The sequence below is a fragment of the Myiozetetes cayanensis genome, unplaced genomic scaffold (genome assembly GCF_022539395.1).
Source record: "Myiozetetes cayanensis isolate MyiCay16 unplaced genomic scaffold, myiCay2020 scf7, whole genome shotgun sequence".
Lineage (NCBI taxonomy): Eukaryota > Metazoa > Chordata > Aves > Passeriformes > Tyrannidae > Myiozetetes > Myiozetetes cayanensis.
The window spans coordinates 30,327,703-30,350,958 of NW_026087964.1; the positions used below are offsets into that span (position 1 = coordinate 30,327,703).

At 38.6% G+C, this 23,256-nt stretch overlaps 1 protein-coding gene across 1 annotated transcript in view; it reads right to left on the reverse strand.

Annotated features, from left to right (window-relative positions):
* Positions 1–2,545: 2,545 nt before the first annotated feature.
* Positions 2,546–23,256, reverse strand: part of TENM3 (teneurin transmembrane protein 3) — a 1,298,714-nt gene continuing 1,278,003 nt past the window's right edge. The window contains 6 exon segments of the mRNA XM_050338169.1: positions 2,546–6,164; positions 10,049–10,179; positions 12,085–13,696; positions 14,924–15,220; positions 20,075–20,310; positions 21,008–21,183. Coding sequence (XP_050194126.1) covers positions 5,409–6,164; positions 10,049–10,179; positions 12,085–13,696; positions 14,924–15,220; positions 20,075–20,310; positions 21,008–21,183 — 3,208 coding nt within the window. The 3' untranslated portion in view covers positions 2,546–5,408.

The window sequence follows — 23,256 nt, forward strand, 5'->3', positions numbered from 1 at the left end:
TCTCAGACAGCTTAAGTGTGATTGAGTAACTAGAGCCAGTTGAAACATGTTGTCGCCTTCCAGCCTTGTTCTTAATTTCTGAATTTCCTCCTTTTCCTCCTGAATCCCAAGAGGCTTTATTAAGACAGCTTTGTGAGAACCATTAACTCTAAGCTGCGTAATTGCACTACTATAGTTTTGACTTAGTTAATAGTAGGAAAAGCGTTGTATGCATGTCTAGAAATTTATATTCCTCAATGATGGAATTTTAACTTAGTAAATTAAAAGATTTAAAGTTATAGTAATTAACAGCAAGACAGTTTACCTGCAGTGAGGTAGGTTCTGTAAAAACATGACACTCTAATGAGCTGCCATCTTATTATGCTTGTTCTTTACCTTCTAAGCTGCATATATGACTCTCACGTACATAAAGAAAGGGATGGTGTTACTGTTTGAGCTTCTTTGTTTAGAAGTGGGGACCAATATTTAACATATTTATCTTAGTGATGCATTCTTTGTCATCCTTGCACTGCTCAGGATTGCATGCAGTTGGCATTCGTGATGCTAGAAGTCAGGCCAGGAGTTGTTTTAAAGGCATGTGTACAAAAATAGCGCAGTTAAGATAATCCTCATGCCTGTATTTGTGTGGTACTGTGTGACTTCACTCTCACTTTGCATTTTAGACTGTCTAATGACAAGTCACCTCCCTGTCCCTCCCCTGCCAGCCCCAGCACATCTGGTTACTAAAGCAGGGCAGACGGTGTCAGAGTGCCAGACACCATGTTCTTACTCCTCTGTCACCCTCACAGTGCCAACTGCAATAGCCACTACTATGTCTTGTGATTAGGAGGTGGCATGACAAACAAACCTTTCCACCATTCCTTTACCCTGAAAGGCCTAAGACATTTTTAGTGATCAGTAACAAATACTCAGGTTTCTGGGATGAGTGAACAGGGAAGCTGCATTTTTTCCAGATTTTCATGGTGCACCTAATAAAGCGCTGGCATCCTTATTTGTGTTACTCTGTCTGAAAAATGGGCAGGGGAGGACAAGCAGGGATTTATCTATTACTAGTGTTTTGACTTTTTAAATAGGTCTAGTCTATGCGCTCACAGAGTTAAATTTGCCTTATATGATCACTCTTCTAAAAAGCTAAAAACTTCAGAGGAAAAAAATGAAGTCTTAAGCTCTGTCAGCATGGTAGCTATGGACTATATGTTCCCTTTTTCCCAGGGGGGAAAACTGGCACATACCCATCAATTAATTGGTTTTCATTTTGGCTTTTTTATTTCGAGTCACTGAGCCCGAGCAACTTGTGTGTGTAAAGATCAATTTCATTTTGTAAGCATTGTATATTTACTCCTTAGCATTGACTGGCTGTAGATGAGAAGCTGATCAGTTCAGTGGGTTTGGATGTGGCTTTGCAGTTGGGGGTATGATATCACTGTGTCTGTGCTGTTCAGTTTATGCTGTGGGATGATGCTCGATGCTCTCTGCTTTGGCTTATTTTTAACCCTGGGAGCTTCTAGTAAGCTGCTTAGGAGCTGTTTCTAATAAGTGTCTCTACTTTGCCATCCCCAAAGAATTATGCACTAGTCTTTTTCTTAAAGGTTCTCAAGCTGGCCATATGTATAGCCATAGCTTGCCATTCTGGAGTTAGCAGTAAAGCAAGGTATCAAGGCTTCCAGCAGATTTTTGTTGTTGTGTTTTTTTTTTTTTTTTCCTGAAAACAGAATTCAAACATTTTGTCATCTGATTCTCTGCAAATGCAGCCTATTCTCTCATAGACAATTTTAACTGTTACTTTATGCAGTCAGTATTTTTTACAGCCTTTCAGCCATCACTTTAAAAGTGACTCAGAAGAGTGGCAGTGGTAACTGGCATTTTTTTTTCCCCTTGTCAAATGCAAATCTCTCACCTCCCAAGTGTAAACATACAAAGATTTCTTACTGGCTTGCCTTTTTTTTTTTTTTTTTAATAACAAAATTAGGCCACAGTTAGCTAAGCAGTGACCTGGTTAGTGCTGGATCAACATGTTACCAGCTCAAGGTTGTCACTACAAAGTAAGTGTGGTGAAGTCTGCCTGTTCCAGCTAAAATGAAAGCAGTCTCTTGACGTAGAGCAGTGCTGAAGTCAGCAGTTCCTGCAAAGTGGGCCTTAATGCAGATTGAAGGATCTCTTCTGTGTATATATGTAACTATCAGTGCCAACCTAATTCTTTATAGTCAAATACTTTCCGCTGTATTTTTACTCAGGAGAATATGAAAGAAAACAGTTCTAAGTGATTTTTTTGGCCTTCCGTATCTATAAAGGTTTCGGCTTCGTGAAGTATATTTAATGTTTTTTCCAAAGTAGGCCACGTGAGAGATCCCATGGAGTAATTCACTTTGCTGAGTTAGCAGATGAGGCCATTGGACACAGTCAAAAAAGGTACTGCCAACTGCGAAGGGAATGAATCGATACCAGTGCAAGGGGATCAGTTTTCTTCTTTGATACGAGAAAAGCAGTAGCACAGATGTGGTATCTGACATACATTTAAAAAAACAAATATAAACACACACACACACACATTGGGTTGGCTTTTATTGGAAAGCCTAGATGCAATCTATAGTTATCAATTTGTGGAAAATTCAGGACACATATAAAGTTAAGAAGGCAAATTAAAAGAACAATACAAATCAGACGAAATATACATCTCAAAATATCAGGATAGCATTTTGACTGGCATTGTCTAAAATACTTAGAATCTCCTTTCTTTTTTTCTTATTTTTGTAATATGCTTCTTTAACTATGCATATTTTTTCTTTAAAAAGATCTTTTGTTTATATATTCCCCAAGGTCACTATTTCCTGCAGGAGCATGTCCAAATCACAAGTCTTTTTTAGCAAGAAATAGGCTCATTATACCTACTAACAAGGCCACTAATTGGCTTGATTTGACTGTATCTAAAATGATCACCAACAGATACTATAATTTGTTTTTTATTGGTGCCAGAACAAAGGAGAAGGAACTGGTACGCATTAAGTAGAAGATATATTTCAATGTTGACATGTTATACAAGCTTTTCATATTCAAACAGAACAGAAACATTGGACATAATTTAGAATATGAGCCTATTTCAACAGAGAGCACTTACAGCATGCTAAATACAGTGCTGTGGAAGAGCCACCCAACAGAACTGCAAACACCTAGCATTTTACATCTTTAAAAATAATATGTAGATCAATGACACGCCTCTGGGGTCTGACATACCATCCTCTCTAAATTTAGGGCCCTTGACTTCAAGGGTAAAAATACTAACAACTAATCTGTGCTTTCATTCTAATAGATGATTAGCATTCATTATATGTGTAATTAGTTCTGTATGCTCTACCAAATACACACATACAGTAATGTCACTGATACTGCAGATTCAGTTGCGACTTGGCTGGGAGAAATTCAAATCTGTTTATCAAACAATCCTAATGTGCAATTTAGAGTATGTAATACCATAGACTCTCAGAATACAAAGCAGTTAGAAAACTATTTTTATTACATCCACTTGAACCATTCATAGTTAAGACACGTTCACTTACTATGTTCTGTCATTATAATACATGGATAGAAATACTGTGTATATTTCAATGAACATCAAAACCCCCCAATTTTGTCTCATCTTAAAAATATTTATTTTTGTGGCTGAATTTAGTGCTCATGAGACTGAAGCTCTAAGAATGGTTTCAGCCAAGATGTACAACAGATGCCATAGATGCCACCACAGGCTTCCTATAAGGAACTAGCTGCACACTTCAGTTCTGTCCTGCAACAAATATACTGGGCCTTGGAGCAGAGCATGCCAAATCTATGCAGTGGTGTAGAGATGTAGACTAGGCACTAGAACTGGACCTTCCTCTCCATCCCCAGGTTCAGTGTTCACAGTAATTAAGAGTTGATCTGCCAGCTGAGGGCCAGGAGATGAACCCACTGAACAGCCTGCCTGCCTAAAGAGCAATTCTGTAGCATCAGATCAGAGGTACGCTTCTTCTATCTGGAGTTATTAACATCTAAAAGAGCTGTATTATACAGAAGACAAAGTTGACATAACTGGATGAAACTACGTAACTTCTTCTTCTTCTTCTTCTACATACAATTTGCCAAGCACCTGAGACACTATTCTCTCCATTGTGAAACAAAGCTTCTAAAAAAACAACAGAAACCCCACCTGGTATGAATAACTGTCCATTTATTACATCAGGGCTGGAAAAAGACAAGGAAAACCCAACCTATTAAAGTCTTCCATCATAATAAATGAGACTTATTTGGTTACTGTGCCTTCTAACAATGACTGATGAAGTGACACTGGCCTGGGTGACAGGAGAGGGAGGGGAGGGAGCGGTGGTCTGAGTCAGCCAGCTACTTTGTGGAGTGTCCCATCCTATCAGCAGAGTGATAGATGCACAGCTTTAAACATAATACAAAAATATTAACACTTTTGGACATTAGTCATCACTGTTATATCTCTACAATATAATCCTTTATACTGTACAGCTATAACGTAAAAGGTGCAATTCCTTCTTCTTTAAAAAAAATCACACACAGCACATGTTTTTATCATTTTATTTTTAAGTATAAACTTTTTTAAACACTTTACATAAATTAACTCCTCTGAGACTAATATTTGATGTACAGTAAATTGTAATTCATATAAAAATCCATAAACAACTTGTCTCACATAATTTACAAAAAAATCAGGGTTTCCTTTGCTTATATGCAACAAGGATTCTACTTGCCATTTTCCCCCCAAGGCAAACCATGTTAGCATTGTAAAATCCATTATTAAATTTCCATGGTAGCATAAGTCACTTGTGCCAATGTCCTTTTAGAAAGCAGCACAGTTTAAAGCAGTTGGGTTGTCTATAAACAATAATTTTTGCCCCATGTTTTAAAATTAACAGATATATACCACATCCTATGGAGTGAGAAAGAGAAAAAGAGAGAGAGAAAGAGAGAGACTACTTCTTGTAAGCAAAGGTCAACAATTCAGTAATATTTGAAAACACTGTATGGGTCTGTATCTTAATTAAATACAGTGCCTCAAAGGAACGGACAGCCTGTTGCAAAATCTGTAGGCTTTTTTATTTTCTTTTTTTCTTCTTTTTTTTTAAATACTTTTCAGTCCAACTTGAGTGCAGCGATATGCATATGTAAACATATTCTTTAAAGCAGATCACCTTTAAGGTCATTGAGAAAAAAAAAGTTTTGTCATTAGCAGTATCATTCTTCTGGAAGGCGCTCTTTTCATTACAGAGTCTGTTTGGATTGTGCTACAGAAAAAATCTGAGCAAAGATGTAAGCTTAAGCTCAAGTAGTAATGCAGCAAAACAGTTTGGTCTCCTTTTTAGAAGACACTGGTACACAGTCTCTTTGGCAGCCTGAGCTAAGCCAGTGTGTTACCTCTTTCCTATCTCACTTTGTCTGAGGAACTGTATATTGTTAGCGCTGTCTGCTAATTCTGGATATTGCTCCACAGAGAGTACATAGTACCCATCATATCCTTGTACCTTTCCAGCACTTAGCAACTGCCTCTTTTCTCCTTCTGTCCACAACCTGGCGCCTTCCTCTCCATCTCTTACTCTCTGTTGTTCTCTGGCCCAGGCACTGGAAAGAGCTCTTTGCCTGGCTTGCTCCAGTATTCGTGCCTTTTCCTCATCAAGTGTCATGCCATAGCGGACGTGAAGCGCTAAAGCACCATATTGCATTTCAACATCAGCAAACCTACGAGTCCTGCCATTCACCACAGTGGTGGACTGGGAAACAGTGACGTTGATGCCATTCTCCAGGGCCTTACGCCCACTTGTCAGCCTCAGTGTCCCAAGGTCACTCTCAGGGGAGGTGGTCTTGATAAAATAGTGCGTGTCCTTTCCCTCCACAGTGAAATGCAAGTTTTCTAGGTAGTAAGCGTTGTTCAAAACAGCTGCCACTTTTATGCAGTCCTCATTTGCAATGTTGAGCACGTTTGTTTGCACTTTGCCTTGATTGACGGCGAGCATCACCCCTTTCCCAATCAGAGACTTCACTGTGGCAAACCACAGCCACGACTTTTCTCCACTGGATTTCTGTCTGCTGACCTGCACTTCTGCCATCTTTCCCAGGGAAAGGAAAGCCTTTGCTTGTCTTGCCACTTGTTGTTGCACTCCAGAAATTGGCTGTAAACAAGAACAGACAGAAGTTTTACCAGCCATCTGTAGCCCCCTAAATGCCAAACAGCCAGGCTTTCTTGGTGTGCTGCCCGTGGACAACAACAGGATATGCCACAATTGACAGTGCCAGGGTGTTAATTAGATCTACATACTGCTTATTATGCTGAGTTACAAGACTACTTTGGTAATATTCAGTGCTTTTACTCTTTGTCTCCCCGAGAATCTGCATAAAAATCAGATTTAACTTCAGAGGCTACTTACTGGGCTGCACAGGACAGACTTGCAATGCTAACACTTAATCACAGAATCATTAAATGCTTTGGGTTGGAAGGGGACCTTAAAGATCATCTAGTTCCAACACCCTTGCCATGGGACAACTTCTACTAGACCAGGTTGCTCAGAGCCCCATCCAGCCTGGCCTTAAATACCTCCAGGAATGGGGCATCCTGGGCAACCTGTTCCAGTGCCTCAGCACCCTCACAGCAAAGAATTTTTTCCTAATATCTAATCTAAACCTCCTCTCTTTTCAGTTTGAACCCCTTCCCCCTTGTCCTGTCACTACATGCTCTTGTAAATAGTCTTGCCCCATCTTTCCTGTAAGTTCCCTTCAGGTACTAGAAACCTGCAATTAGGTCATTCCTAAGCCTTCTTTTTCCAGGCTGAACAATCCCAGCTCTCTCAGTCCTCCCTCATAGGAGAGGTGCTCCACCCTTCAAATCATCTTGGTGGTCCTCCTCTGGACTCACTCCAACAGGTCAATGTCCTTCCTGTGTTGGGAACCCCAGAGCTGTGGATGCAGCACTCCAGGTGGGTTCTCACCAGAGCAGAGGGGCAGAATCACCTCCCTCGACCTGCTGATCACTCTCCTTTTGATACAATCCAGGATACAATTGTCTTCCAGGGCTGTGAGTACACACTGCTGGGTCATGTCATGTTAATATGGCTAAGAGCTATCTTACTATCATGTCACCTCCTCCTATGAGCTTGTTCAAGTATGATTCTTGTCTACCGTGAGTCCATCCAAACCGAGTTGATTTTTGCAGGTCATGAAGCTGTGCTTTAGAACAGGAACAAGCCTTTCTTTACTGACTCAGGAAACAGGAGTCTCATGGGTAGCTGCAGCCTGAGACCAAATAGCAGGAAGGCTCTCATAAGCCCTCAAACTGCTAGAGGAAGAAGGGGAATCAAAGTGTAATGTCAGTCTTTACAATAAAAGAGAGGTAAGCAAATGGTACAGACCAGTGAGGTGGAGTACTGGGGACTGATGCCCTGTGTTGAAAATACTTGCAGGAACTGATAAATGGGGATGTTTGAAAAGGCTGTGGCCAGTGCAGCTGCATGAACTTCCATTCCACTCCAGGTATCAGCCTGCTGCCTAAAAGAGCTTCTCCCCAAGAACTTCAGACAGGCACAACCCTGAATACAGCAGAGTGTTTTGTTGACAGCTAGCAAAGACAAGGGGAAATGAATGGAATTAACCAAGAGACCAGTCTAATGGAAAAGCTAGGATAGGAGAATCTGTCAAGGAAGAGCTGTATGTAGCCAACTGTGCCAGATGCACTTTTGGTAAAGAGAGGATGGCTGGGGAATGGGACCTGCCAGCATAACTGCTGTGGTTAGCCAGAACAGCTGAAAGAGCAGGAGCAGCTAGCAGGAATGGTTATCTAATGCAGCCAGATAACAGGACAGCTCAAATTACAGGGTCAGCTATGGCTGGGATGAGACCTTACAGCTGCGTACAACAGACACGCCTTATCTGTCTAGCCCTGGGTCTTAACAGCAATAAGCTGTGAATGAGCTAGTACTGATGGAGGTAGGGAGCAGACAGCTGCCCTGGCAGTTGTCTCAGCGGGAAACAGTGAGAAAGATTTAAATAGCTTTGGCTGCACTTCTGAAAAAGAGTACTTGGTTTCCAATGATGATCCAGTTTATCTTCCAATTGACCCCTTATCTCTTCAGTAAAATACTGCTTAAACCATTGCTGACAAATGAGTTCATAGCCTGTTCTGTTTTCCCAAATTTCTGGGTGGGAGACCAAGCAGGAGTTAATAAGACTCATACAACCTTAATTCAGCCTTGAGCCTGGCAAAAAGTTTGCAAAGGCTTCTCTGCTCTGCCTCAAGGGCAGCTTTTCTGGAGGTGACAGTTCCTGAGGGAATCATGAATTGACTTGGACTCTCAGCTCTTCTTGAATGTGGCAGATTCCTGTCTGCACTTGCTAACAAGTATGGATTTCAGCTGTTGTAAATCCTACATGAAAGCTATTGAGCTCAAAATATACTGTAGACAGCAATCATCAGTGAGAGCGGTGAGATGCTATAGCAACTTCATAATGACAAAGTTTGTTTATTTTTAACATGTATCCTCTGAGCTCAGTAAAGCTCACTCACTCCAGAATGTTTCAAAATACTAAGTGGTTTGTGTGTTTACTTGTCTCTTGGTTGCATTTGCTTGTTTAACAATGAATATCAGAGTCACAGCTTCTTCCTACCTGAGAATTTTGAATCTTTGTTTTCCTCTCACTCCTTTCTCGGTCTGTCATGTCACATGCCCCTGGCACTCCTCATGTCACTGAGCTCTCTCCTGAAGATTTTTGACAACTAGCTGTCTACTCTCATCTCTTTGACCAGACTGGTTCTCTTCCTGGTGTGCCTTTGCTGGTGTTAGTGCATAATTTCATTCTTTAGCCTTTGAGGTCTAAATAAACAACCTCTGATAGTTCTTCACAGCCATGCCTGATGACAGGTCTCTCATGTCCCAGTACAACCACCTTGCCCGGAGTGCTTGCCACGCTCCTCCTTCACTGCTTCTACTGCTCATGGGATACAATATTCTCATGCATGCTCTAAGGTCTTTCCCTGTTACTCAATTGCTTACTATTAAAACAAATAATGTTAAAAAAATAACAAGTAAGTTCCTGCACGCAAAGTCAGCTTCCATATGTTCCCTTCTGCTGGGGCACCCTTCTAATGACTTTTTGTCTACATTAGGTTGTAGAATTCTTTAAGAATATGTAATCTTTTTATCTTGTAATATTCTCTGTCGTGATTCTTGTAGAAAGAGATCTGTTTTTGACTGCTCACAATGGGATAATCCATTTTAATATCTCTTAACTCTTCCTTCTTAACTGAGAACTATAGGATTTTTGAGGGCATAGGTCTTTGAATAAGTTTAATTTGTAAATATAATTTTCTTAAATAGCAGATTTAGAATTCACTTCGACATTTATTTCTTCCATCATTTAAAACTGCAGCAGGATTTCAGGATGATAGTTCATTTTTTTGCTCCTAAAGAACTTCATAAACACCTGGAGTTTTGGTTTTATGTAATGTAACAGACTTTACCCCTCAGGTAATTTCATTTTCAGTATTTTATCTTTACATATAAAACATGGTGTCCATAATGCATGGTTAATATTAAGGAGAACTAAAATTGTAGAGGTGCCTGGTATGCATAATTTATATCACCTGTTCTTCTGTTTATTTCAGTCTATTTTTTTCTACAGTGTTCAGTTTCTGCCTTCAGGCAGAGTGTTAGTACAAATCTAATCTCTCTAGTTTCTGCCATGAAAACTAGACATCTTTAAAGGGTCTTAAACTTCCTTTCATTGATTATTGTCTTTTTACATTTTTATTATTGCTGAAAGCAAACAAAAGCTTATTTAAAATGGTATATAACTTATCAGACTTTAAAATGGTATATAACTTATCACTTATTAACAAAAAGCTGCATCTGTAATTTCTTAAATTCTTTTGAAAGTAGATAAAGGTACTGTTCAGATTTAACTTAGCAAGTAACCCTTGCTGTCAGAATTATTCATGCCTAATAAGATCTGAATAGAGGGAAACATTCTGTCTCGTTCTATTTGTATGTTTAGTTTTGTTTCTTACTGGTATGTCTTCCCATTGCTGGCTCTTCACAAGTTCGTAAGAAGGTTCTGTTAAATCAAATTTTGGAACAGGGAAACCAGGAATGGCATTGTGCAGATGGAAGCCAAATGTCACCAGCCAGCTGTTAACATCTGAAAGAGAATTATTAAAAGAATAAAAGAGAGAAAAATAAGAATTGTCCTATATTTTTCAACCATACAGTTTTTACACGGAATAGCTTTTGGCATGGTTGATTTCCTTCTGAAACATGAAAATTACTCAACAGTCTTTGTTTTAATATGTATGGATTTAGATTTGTGGTACAGCTAGAATAGCAAGCCTATACAGGACACTTGCAGTTCTGAACTTACAAGAAAACATCTGTTCTGTATGAGTTTCATGAGGCTCAGTTGAAAGGCATTGCAGGGTTCAGCAATTTTGAAGGCCTCAGTGACTTCCAGGACAATTATAAGAGTGCAATTAAAAGGAGATTTCCTTCTAATACAGCCTAAACTAACTGGGATTTCATGGTCAGGCTAAACATGCTTTATTGTTGCACCTTCTTCATCAATACTTTAAAATGAAGAAAAAAAAAAAAAAGTACTGCAGGGCACATCCTGTCCTTTTGGTATATATGTATTGTCTTCAGATTACCCCTGAAACAGCACCTATATGGTCAATTACCTTTTAAATGATTTGGCAGATATTTTATGTTGATTCAAGAGAAATCTCCCCCTCTTCAAGATGAAGTTGGACCGATGAAATTAAAAGCTAATGAAATGTGTTACAGTTGCATCAGTAAGCAGACAGGATACTAAATTAGCATAAGATAACATTATTTATAATACATTTTATGTTCTGTTGAAAATAAATAAATTAGGGATGCCAATATTTAGTTACCAGTTGTTTGGCAAGAATGAGCACTCTGCCTTGTTTCTGCCTTTTGATCCTGTCTTTCACAAATACTAAGCTTAGAGTTTGGCAAAGTACTCCTTACCAAGTCTAGTAATTTTTAGTTAAGAAAACTCGAAGTAAGTGGAACAAGGGAGTAAATTTTTCCAAATGTTAAAAGAACAAAAAATATTTATCTAAAAACAATTTCTAACATTTTCAAATAAGTGCTAATGCCTCATGAGGCTCTGCATCTAAAACTGCTAGTCAGCCAAATTACTAATTGTAATGATAACCTTATATAAGCAGTGTGTGTCTATGTATTTCATAGATCAAAGATGTTAAGACAAGAACCAAACTGTATTTTGAGGGCAATTTCTGAACTAAATGCATAATTTTCAATGCTACAAATAATCTGATTGCAACTGCATCCCCTACAGCACATGCTGCTAAAAGAGGACAGATCCGAAGGTCTGTTATTATCCTTACTCCCAGGCAGCCTGCTAGTAACCCATTTAATAGCTGCTGTTTGTTAAATTAATGCAAACCCACTTGATTACCAGGATGCTCTTCTGAGTGGTAGTCTCACACATAAGTAAGTGGGGCTGAGCCCTTCCTATAGTCTGGCACTGTCTGTGTAAAATATTTTGGTTTCTTTGCATCTATTTCATCTATAAATGCGAAAAATCACATGTATCTGAGCCATACATTTAAAAAACAATTCTGGTGACGTGCAATCAGATTTTTGATATGTAGAATAATGGAAAACACTGCACATCACTAACTCTAGAACCGTTAAAAGTATGTAGATTTCCTAAGAATTCAGATTTACAAGAATGGCATCTCAGCACCTTTTCGTTGCTGAATGAGTTTCTATACTATCCTTCTCCTCTTTCTCTGCACCTGGTGGTGCACTCATTACTTTGTGTTGGCCCTGGAGCTTGCTGGGCTCTGTGCTGGCTCTGGAGCTTATCGGGCAATTTACATTAGCAGCCTTGCAAAAGCCTACCAGCCAACTTCCAGTAAATATTTCCTGTGATGTTAATGAGCTTAAATGGTCACAGAAGGACTCCCCCTGCCCTTGCTACCTTACAGTCTCACTGCCTCTAAATTGCAGGTCTACAGGTCCAGCATCCCCAAGCTGCAGTCCAGTAACCTTCTCTTACCTGTGATATAATCCTTCACATCGTGTATTTTACTGGCTGGGTTGTTATTTCTAAACATGTACAAATTAAAAGGAGCTGGATCCTTCCCAATTCTCTTCCAGATTTCAATATCAGGTGTTGTCCACCGGCCTGCCAGTATGTCATAATCTCTTTCTCCAAAGTGGACTAGTTTGGTCAGTGGATCGTACAGGCCTCCATGGAATCCGATTACTAGCTGGAAGTCAAGGTTAGAGTCAAAATAGATCTCTCCATAAGCAGTGTATTGAATTTGTTTAAGCATGAGACCATTGCTACTGAAAACTGCCAGCGGTGTCCCTGTATTGTCTGATGCAATGTAAAATTCGTCTCCGCTGCTAATTTCCATGGCAAAAAGGTGTCCTTGCAGATCATAGTAAAGAGATGTGATTTCAGAACTTGAGTGGTTATATACATGAGTTATCCTGGTTGGGTAAGTAAGGTCTGCATAAAAAAACTGGAGATGCTGTCCAAGGCTAGTTTTAGTGGAAACTCGTCGTCCAAGTCCATCATAACGGTAAATCACCGTCCACCCACTGCCTTTGCTATAAACTCGAGTCAGAAGGCCCTTTGAACTGTATTCAAAGATCTCAGTACCCCTCTGACGCAGAAATCCATCTTCGTCTAATCGGTACTGAACATCACCCAGTCGAGTTATTCTGTCTCTCAGGTCGTAGCGAAGTGGTGTCAAACGGGCGCTGCTGCTGGGGTTGAGCAAGTGGAGGTTGCCATTCAGGTCATAGTTGTATCGCCACATTATTTTCTCATTCAGATAGACTGTCTGGAGCTGACCATCTACGTCATATTCGTAAGCATATTTTGTGGTGTTGGCAAACGGCCCGATCTTAATTTCTCTTTTCGTCACTCGTCCCATGTTATCATACTGAATCGTAATCCAATACATTAATGACCGAAATATTTCATACTGAATTTCCTTGATGCGGCCATGTGCATCAAAGTGTTTTGTGTATGTCATTACAGCTGTCGAAATGATCTGGTTAATATCATAATATATAACTCCAAATTTTCCAAATTGTTCAACTTTGCCAGAGATGTCATCAAACTGGTAGAGATCAATAGGCAGTGGGGTTTCATTGATGACACCTTGCATGCTAGTCACTCTGAAGCTGTTGTCATAGCTGTAGTCAAATCGGGCATTTACCATTCCGTCTTCGCTAAAGCGGAAAATCTGCCTGTCAATCAATGGGCCAATTTGTCTGTATCTAATGGTGCAGATAAAACCATCGCTTTGGAGGTTTACTGTTTTCAGGACTCCTGCTGTCTCATCATAAGTAAAACTAACTCTTGTACTATCATATAAAATTTCTGAGAGCTTGGTCTGCCGCCTGTACTTGAATAATACTCTTCGGCTTGTCCCCAGGAAAGCAGTTTGAAGGAGCTGCCCTTCTTCATTGTAGTCCATTATAACAGAAGCATTACTTTCTGGGGGGTTGTATATATTCCGGTAATAGCCAATGGAGCGGATAGTCTGCATGGTATGACGAGCAACACTGGGCATGGTGACAGCAGAAAGCCGATCCAACAAATCATATTCAAAGATATACTGCCGTTGGCTATGAAGCAGAAGAACCATTGACTGAAAATTAAGAACAGATTTTTATCATGTGACAAATGGTGCAGTATCTCCCCTCCCGCCATATACCGATACTATTTCTTCATGAAAATGTGACATTCCCACTTGAGAAAATTATCTCCTCTTTAATTGAGTTATCCTTGACCTTACATGTTGTTAACATCTCCCTGCCTAATTTACTTGTATGCTTAATTGTAAGGGGCTCTGTAATTAGTAGTTCCACATTCATAATTTGCTACTTGTTATGACTGTATCACTCTTTTATCAAGCACTCACAGCTAAACAGCAGATTGTCAATGGATTCTGATAAGTCATGTTTAATATGGGAAGAAGTAAAACTGTCTTAGAGCCATTAACTCACAAGGAGAACAACATATGGAAGATACAATTTCTTCCCTACAATTAAGAGATGATTTTGAAGAATTTGAATAGCCTGAGATCTCTGAATACTGTGTTCTGTAAGCTTTTGAGACATAGGCAAAACCACTGATTCATTATTCGTATCAAAAGGAGCTACATGGAATTATTCTGACATTTTTCTAATGTATGACTATTATGTATCATAGGTCTTGATTGAATTATGTTTGCGGTAACTGGTAAACAGTATTTGCTGAGCAACAGCTTCAATAGAAGTATATTTAAACCCCAGAAAGAAATGGATTTTCTTTCCACATAGCAGTCATGAGATCTAAGAAGGGATAGGATTCACAGGATATTTCAGAGGATTCACAGATATTTCTAAGAGGAGAGCTATCACTGAGAAATTTTTATATAGAATGAAGATTCCTTATCTTTTGCCTATTGCTTGTTCTGATGCTACAACATATAGCAAGTACAAATTGATAGTTGTATCTATTTAGAAACGAGCTTTTCTTGGTAGTGAAAAAAACAAACACACAACAGTGAAGCACTTGCAAACAAATTATTTTCAGCCTTGCTGAATTTCAGATAGTCCCTGTACTTTATTTTAAGTTTTAAGATAAAAGGTAAATACAGATGCTTCTTCGTTAGTTAGTGGCCTAAATAATTTAAAACCACATCAATTCCTAGCAATTAGCTACAGCATGATTACATATCTGTGCAATGAAACATTCCCCTTGGAATCACATGGTGATACTTAGAATAATTGAAATGTGTTTCTACTACCTATTTTGGCTTTGTAAGCAGCAGTGAGATGCTACAGAATTTCAGTGCATTCCAAGCATTTTTTAAAACCCTACTGTTCTTTACCTTTTCCAAGTACGTGTAACTCCAAGTTTTCCCATCAGCAAACACTCTAGACACTATCCTTCCCTGTCCATCATACTCTATTTTTTCACTAGTCGTCCCTCGCTGTATGCTGCCTATTTGACCTGTGGATGAATAGGTAACATTGACAGCCATCAGCTTGCTGCTCGGTAGCCACAGCGTGGGGTGCCCTGACGTGTCGTAGGCAATCCTCAGCAGAAATTTACGGTGGTCATCGTAGATCTTTTCTGTCTTTGTGGTTCGATCAAAGTCAACTGAAAGGAGGTTTCTGCCATTAACCTTTTTAAAGCAAACAAAATGACACAATAAATCATGCTGTTCAAACCCTGGCCACCTGCAATTCCCACAAAGCTAGCTACCTTTAAATATCATTTACAGTGATTGATTTGCTGTATGCGTAAATTGTTTTAGCGACTTCTTGATATAAATGTAAGGCACTATATTAGTATCTAGAAGGTCTGATTATATGAAGAGATGGCTCAGAATTTGTTTCAATGTGTTCTTTCTTGATGCTTAGTCAACTGTTAAGAAAATACTGAAAGATGTGCACTGAAAACTTCTGTAATAAATGGGACCATTTCAATGAACAAACTACATCTTTTGTAGTCAGTCCAAAGTACATCTAGCAAATTATTGTCAAAATATATTCCTAGCAACTGCTTTTCCACTTCATAATAATCACGCTAGAAAGAACTGAATCCCAGTTCTTCACAGCAAGTATTTTTCAAAATGGTAAATACAAAATGAAGATCTTCAAAAGCATGTTAATCCTTCAAATTAAGGTTAACCAGTTTTTAGAACATACGCTTTCGCCTTCTGGATCAAATGGAAGTTTAACTCAGTATACCATCCTGAAACATATTTATGAGGCTGAAAGCCTTAGTAGAGGATTATGTCTTTCTCCTAGTTAACTGACCACTTAAAGCCATAAATAACTGGAAGACTACTGAGCCATGGAAAAACATTTATAAATGCTTTGAAGTTTATAACTATTTTGATTTGAAATTAAAGCCTTAGCCTGGATACACTTATGCTGAAAACCTTATTATTGATGTATGTATATATAAACTACAGCAGTGGACAGTGATTTCTGTGAAATACTTTCACATTGAAATCTCTCCTCCCCTCCCCCCTTTTAGCGTTTTAAATATGCCAATTTTCAGTTTCATTGAATCAGCTCTCGTTTTTGAATTTATGAAAGGAAATGTTTGGTTTTCATCTCCTATATCAGTATCTTTGCACTTCTCCATTCCTCTCAGCACTGAACTGTATTTTAGTGTTCTTCAAAAGGCCTTGAGGACTTCTTTGTTCATCTGTAAGCCATTCTGTATCTGCTGTGTCTTTTTAAAGTTATTATTAACACATACATTACAAAGAGGTGATGAAAGATGGCTAAATAACATTCAGAACAAACAAGACAACAGATATACTGACTAAAGAAATTGCTGGAGGATTTTTGCAATTTTCAGGGCTGCATGTTCAAAAATCCATATATCATGGATGTTGTTACTTACACCCTGAGGCTGATAAGCTTCTAAAAGATCATTATAAATTAGATTCTTTATTATTGATAGAAAAGGTATTAAAGTGTTGGTGACAGGTCATAGGCAAATATGAAAAAAAAATCCTACAAATGCTCAGTTTTGTTCAGTCTGTCTGTGTGCATTACCTTTCTCTTTTTTAATATGAAAACACTGACATGAGAGGAATCTGCACTGCCAATTTAGGGAAAAAAAATCATATTTTCATTTAAAACTTCTAAGTAAATAACACAAAGTCTAGCAGATGCAGAACAGCTACTTTACCTATTTACTCAGCCATCAAATATTATTTAAATATAATCTGAAAAATGAATGCTACAAGACTGATTCTAGAAGTAAGTTAAACTTACACTATGAAATATTCCCACTGAACTCCTTTTTGTAATTTTTTTTTTGGACTTCTTTATTTTCAGGTAGTTTTTGTTAAAATTTTACAACATCTAATATTAGCTCATTTATTTAAATTCATTGTTAAATTTTGTTTGGCTTTTATTTCTCAGTGTCTCCCACACATGCCTGCACTCATCTCTGCATCTCGCTGCATGTTTTGCTTCTCTGATTTTTTCCTTCCCTTTCTCTCCATCTCTCCTTCCTTATTTTACATTTAATTATGATTTTTATTAATTTTCTTGTCTATCTCTTGGGCTTAGACACTGAAGTGAAAATGGGCACTTCTGATTTCTGAACTGGCAAGGAAAGAAGGATGGTTTATGGTTAGGGCAGACTTCCAGGCAACTGTGGTTAATTTCTTGGCTAGGCACATCCTTCCGGTGTAAATTGCAACAAAGTACTTAATCCGGCTGTCTCACTGCCCTAGCTGCTAGATGGGATAATAACATCCCTTGCTTTTCCCCCTTCCCATCTGTCTGGTCTGTGTAACAGCAGGATATGAGGGGAAAGGAAGGAAGTGTCTCTTGCTCCAGCCAGTTTTATGCTATCAGACTTTGCTGACAGAGCTCTTGCATTCAGACACGTGAGCTTTTGGTGAAATTTGGGTGTGCTTGAATAATCTCATAATACAGATGGCAATTAGAATAACAATGAGTTTTGGTGATATAGCTTCTTTCTTTGGGCAATATGGGGCTGGAATAACATATCTCAGCTAAAACACTGCCTTCAACTTAAATGCTTCTTAACAACAGCTCTGCTACCAAAATGCTTTTACAGCAAAAGTTGAACATTTTTATTGTGTGTGAGACAACCTCACTCCAAATATATTTGAAACCTCTGGGTTCCATTATGATGAAAATTGTACTTGGGGAAAATTTCAGTGAAGAAACACTTAATGCCACAAAACTGAGTCTTTTGACAGTCCCTAGCTACTGTCCTGCTACATTTCAGTAATTTAGGTCTCCATCTATCCTGCTTTGCTTTAACTCCTGTTTTTCTTTCTAGTGAGATGCATGAAATCTGTCTGTGATTCCTCCATTAGGAGTAGGAATATATTGCTGTTCCTTACAGAGAGATTCAAGAGGTGATGTGAAAAGAGCATGTCAGGTCTCAGCAGGAGGCAGAGCAAACTCTTCTTGTGAGCTCCCTTGTCTGTGTTACCTGTCTGCTCGGGGTGCATCCCTTGAGACAGAGTTCATATGAGCTCTTTTATTTGAGACTTATTTTGAGACCCTCAATACAAAGGCTGTAAAAAGGCTCTTCCATGCAGAAGACCAGAACCTTTGCCTGAGATCGGCCTACAGACCAAACACACAGGTCCAGGGACAAAACTAGCTTATTGAACAATAACAAAACAAGTCTGAACAAAGGCAAGATTGATAGAAGACTGTGGAGTTAAGGTAGGGTGACGTAATTACTAATTAATTTCTTTACAGAGTCTACAAGTAATGGGTAGAACTAATACAAGATAGAAAACCAAGAGAGTACTTGAGAATGTACTTTGTAATGTTAGATACTGAATATATATAACACGTCAGTTGATGTGTCATGAGTACATTTACTGGCAATACATTTTGTCACTGGTTTTTGTCTACATTTGTCTTCTTTGCAACAAAATGTTACTGACATATCTGTCTGTAGATGGAAATGATGAGCTCCATAAGTTATTCCAGTTCTTCTTTCTGTTGTTTTCTTTTTCTACTTTCCTACATCCCCCTACCCACCCTCGAGTGACATTTCAGTAATATCTTTCCATGTAAATCAATTTCACAAAACCTTCCTTTTTTTTTTTTTACATTGCTGACAAGTTTCTTTCCTATTTTTTTGAGGCATTTGTCTCTTATTAGCCCATGTTGTCCATCTGCCCTTCTTCTCCCATTTGTATATACAGTTTTAATTACTAATTTTAAGTACTACTTTTAAATATCTACTATATTACTCTAATCTGTAATCTTTCATTTTCCCCTCCATCTTGTTAAATCTTTCCCTTTTCTCTGATGTTCCCTTTTTTCAGTGTTAACTCTTCCAAGTTAAAGTTGCCTGTGACATTTCTTTTACCTCCTCTGCACTTGAATGCCAAAATTTGGTTTTGACAACTGCACTCATGGTGATTCATTTCACTGCCAAAACCAAATGCCATTTGTATGGTTATTTTGTTTTCTCTTGGGCTGCTTTCACAAATGAATTGGCAGGTGTATTATACCACTGTGCTATGTAATGACACGCCTATGAGCCAGAACCACAAGGATGAGCTCCAGAAGCATGGCTTCCTTTTCGTCTTCCTTATCCATGTAAGACAGCTGCCACAGGTGGGTTACTAATATGCTGTTCTTAAGCAGCAGTTACTGAGCATAATCATTATTCCTTCTCAGAAAAAAATCCATTCTTCTTCTAGAGGAAGTGGTAAGAGGAATATAATCTGCATGACAGCATTCCCTCCTTTCTTCTCCCAGTGGAAGATATAAAATATTTTAAGATTTCAAATGGCAAGAAGTCAAGGGGTCTGGAAGTACTTACCTTCATTTGATACACTGCCTAGGCCTTATTTTAAAGAACTGAGTTCAGTTCTAATAGTAAGTCAGACCCCTGATGTGGTCTTGAAATGGTCTCCTGGCAACACCATTTTAAATGCTTAATCTATGTTGTCTTTACCAAATGGCTGTCATAAATCATTGTTTGCTTCGTACTTGTATTTCACTCACTATACAGGAAAAAGAAATGCCAACAAAATGGTAAAGACATATGTTAGAGGAATATGCCGTACACATGCACACATAGTTAAACCCTTTCTACCTTAAATAACTATTAGTACAATTTTCATTTAAAGTAAAAGAAGAAATAAAATCCAGGGATTGTGCTAACTTACGTTAGAATAATTTAGAACAGGATTCAAAATCAGTTCAGTGAATTTAGTACCAGAAGCAAAAACAGTGAAGGAGAGCAGAAAATTATTCTTTTTATCCATTCCAGGCTAAACCAAGCAGTTTAAATTCCACAGAAAAGAGCAATTAATAAGTAAAAACAGGCAATAAATGAAGTAATAAAAACAAGTACTTCCAGATCTACAGTCAGCTTGTCTATGGTAAATATTCTGTGGTTGCAGAATGGATGCATCTGGATGGCAATACCTACAGGAATGTATTTACATTTCCTCATTCCTTAATGAGAATGCAGTAGATACCATGCATGCTTGCACACTCACCCTAAGCTTTCGGCCAAACACGTTGACTTTTCCCTGGGTTTGCTCTTTCCGGAATCGCCACTCCACCAGGTTCTGCCCGTTCTCCCCTGGGAGGGTCATGTTTCTCTTTGCCATGGTCGGGTTGGCAGTGCCAGCCAGCACGTGCGGCTCTGTCTGGTAGTGTGAATCCAGGCCGCTGGCGTACAGGATTCTCAGGGAGCCATCATAACCAATCTGGTAACTATTTCTTAACTGATCTGGAAAGGCCAAAAAGAGAATTACAGGTTGCCTGTCTGGGTTAAGACTCTGCCTTTGTTCTGCACACTTTATGCAGTATGTTCATTTAACATCTTGACCTCACATAACTGACCCAATGGTAATTAATAAACAGCCAGGGTGAGATTGTTAAGAATATTTGTATCACATAGGAGCACAAACGACTTTAGGACCCATCATCAAAGTTACTTAAACACTTAAAAAAATCCCATCCATACAGTATCTTCTTCAGACTGGCACAAAACTTTTTCTGTTGTTTCATGAGGTGTTTTTGGCCAAATCCTAAGCATATATGACTACTGACTTTTGCAAGGATGTGGTTGCTGGGAAGTCACATGCTACTTTAAAGCTAAAATCTCACTTCATGCTATTTCTGTGTCTGTTTCCCTTTCAATCCATCTCTTCTTAAGATTCTTTTTTAATACAAAGTGGGTATTCTCACTACTTTCCATAGCTGTTAACAAGAGCTATTAGTTAGAAAACTTACTTAATTCTACTTTTGTTGCAACTACTTCTTTCCCTGAACAGTTCTTTCTATAAACTGAGTTGTGTAAAAATGTATCGCTCCTTCCTCCAAACACTATGCCCCTAAAATTTCACTTCTATTTGGAGCTGCTTGTACCACAAGAAAACCATTTTCAGGTTGGTAACTGCTGAGAAATCTTTTGTTTACAGTACCTTGAACCATGGTATAGAAAGAATCTATTGATGACAAATTTGAAGTGATGCTGACATCTTCCTCTCTGCTGGATGACTCAATGTCCACTGTAATGGCCCTTTCCATTTCCCCATGAAGATTAGTGACGACTCCAGTTGGGAATGTAACGTTTGTTAGACGGCCCTCGCTATCGTAGCTAAAAAAAAAAAAACCAACCCAGAAAAAAAAAAAAAAAAAGAGTCCAGAAATGATACATAGCAGGAACAAATTGTTTTCACTTACAAGTAAAATGAACAAAAATACCAGCTACTCATATTGTTAAGGCACTTTTGCTTTTTTTTGTGTGCATAGGATAGGCACAGCAAAGACTTCAAACGTGCTTTGAAGTAGTCAAAAGACTGCTTAGCATACAGCAGCCTCAATGGTGATAGCAAGAGCAAACAGATGGATCTTCAGCTCTGCATATTATTCTTTGAAGTGTGACCAGATCCTGCTGCACATCTAATTCACCATTTCAAAGGAAGCATATTTACTGGTGCTAAATTCTGTAGCATTCTGTACACACTCCCTATTACTGGACTAGATTTTGCTGTTATTGTAGAAGTCCTCAAAATTTTTTGCAAAATGGGTATCTTAATAAGAGTGTCTCTTGTGTCTTTCCTATTCAGTGATTATGCACACCACCTGTCCTCCTGTTCCTGAGTTCTTAACATCCCTCATATTACTAAGACACAGAATCTGGAGTGATATTTAGTCTACTTAAACTGCTCATAGCTGGAAACCAGAACAGCTAGCATCTATAGCTTGTTAACTGCCTGTGGATCATAGTTTTAAAACTGTGATACAAACCATGTGGGAGGTGAGTGTTTGTTTTTTCTGGCCCTACTTACATTTATTTAAACCAACAGCTGTACATCCATTCAATATTAATAGGTAGATAAAATTTCTGTAATTGAAATAGATCTATGATATCTAAACTATGTCTTTTCTTATGCTGTGTTAGGTATACTCCATTGGTACATGACCGGAGACCATGCTCACATCCAAACGTGCATTGTGGTCACACTGTAGAGAAAGGTAAGGCATTACGTCAGCTTCTTGGTCATAAAATTTGTCTTTAAGATTAGCTCTTCCAGTACTAAAGTTTTAATTCATCAGCCTAGGTGTTCAGCTGAAGCTCCTTGTTTAGGAATATAGCCTGCCTGTACCTGCAATGGAGAGAAACAAGTATCCAGAGGATGATTCCATGCCCACATATGACCTGTTTGCCCTTAGGAGTTTTCCATCCCTCTCCTGTGACCATGTAGTGGGAAGCTGAAGGAAGCCTTAGCCTCTTAAAGTAACTAGAACGTGACCCTGCAGGTCCTCACAGTGCGCTAGACATTTCATGCTGACAATTAGCATCAAAATGATTCCTTCTGGGAAAGAAAAGCAAACCCAAAAAAAGCCCCCCAAAAGCCTCAAGCGTATCACTGAGGCGACAGAAACTCTTTTTCTTAAATTGAGAGAATTAATCCCCAACAGTTTTAACCCACACCACACTAACTTTCTCTGAACAGCATAAGTATTGCACATCATTGCTGTAACTGAAAGGATTAGGTTAAAAAATGGTTTTTTCCAGTTTGCCTACTCTGTAGATTTGACAGCTTTTTGCATACAGTCATTTCCATCCTTTTAACACAGTTGATTTCCTTTGTTTATGTAAGACTTTCACTTAGCAACAGGGAAAAGAAAAGAATGTTTAAAGATCAGAAAGCATACTGCAAGCCAGGGAAGTCAAGTGGGGAAACTTATTTTTTGAAGTTAAGTACATTTCAAGATAATGGGTTTTCTTTCAGTGTATTTCTAGCCCTAATTGTGGCTCTTTTGCACACACTGGACTTGGCAAGCTGATATACCGCATTTATGCAGGAGACCAAAGCAAATGTACCGATTTTACTTGTGCATGAATGTGCCTGCTAGCCTATTCATGACCTTCAGTCTCATTCCTCAGTTCCAAGAACTTATTTTATTTTCATGCACAACTTCCTTTTGCAGCTCCCTGGGGAACATATATTGTCCAATTAGCGTCCTTTTCTATTTTCCGCTTTATGTTTGAAAATGGTATCAAATTACTTTGTTTGGAATTACTTGCATCCTTTGATTCCAGTAGCCAAGTACTGGTCTTTATTTTGAACAATGCTTACTTAAGCCACAGAAGGTAAGATTTGCCTGTAAGATCTTTATACCCTTTTAATCACAATATCTGTGAGAAATGAATTACCATATT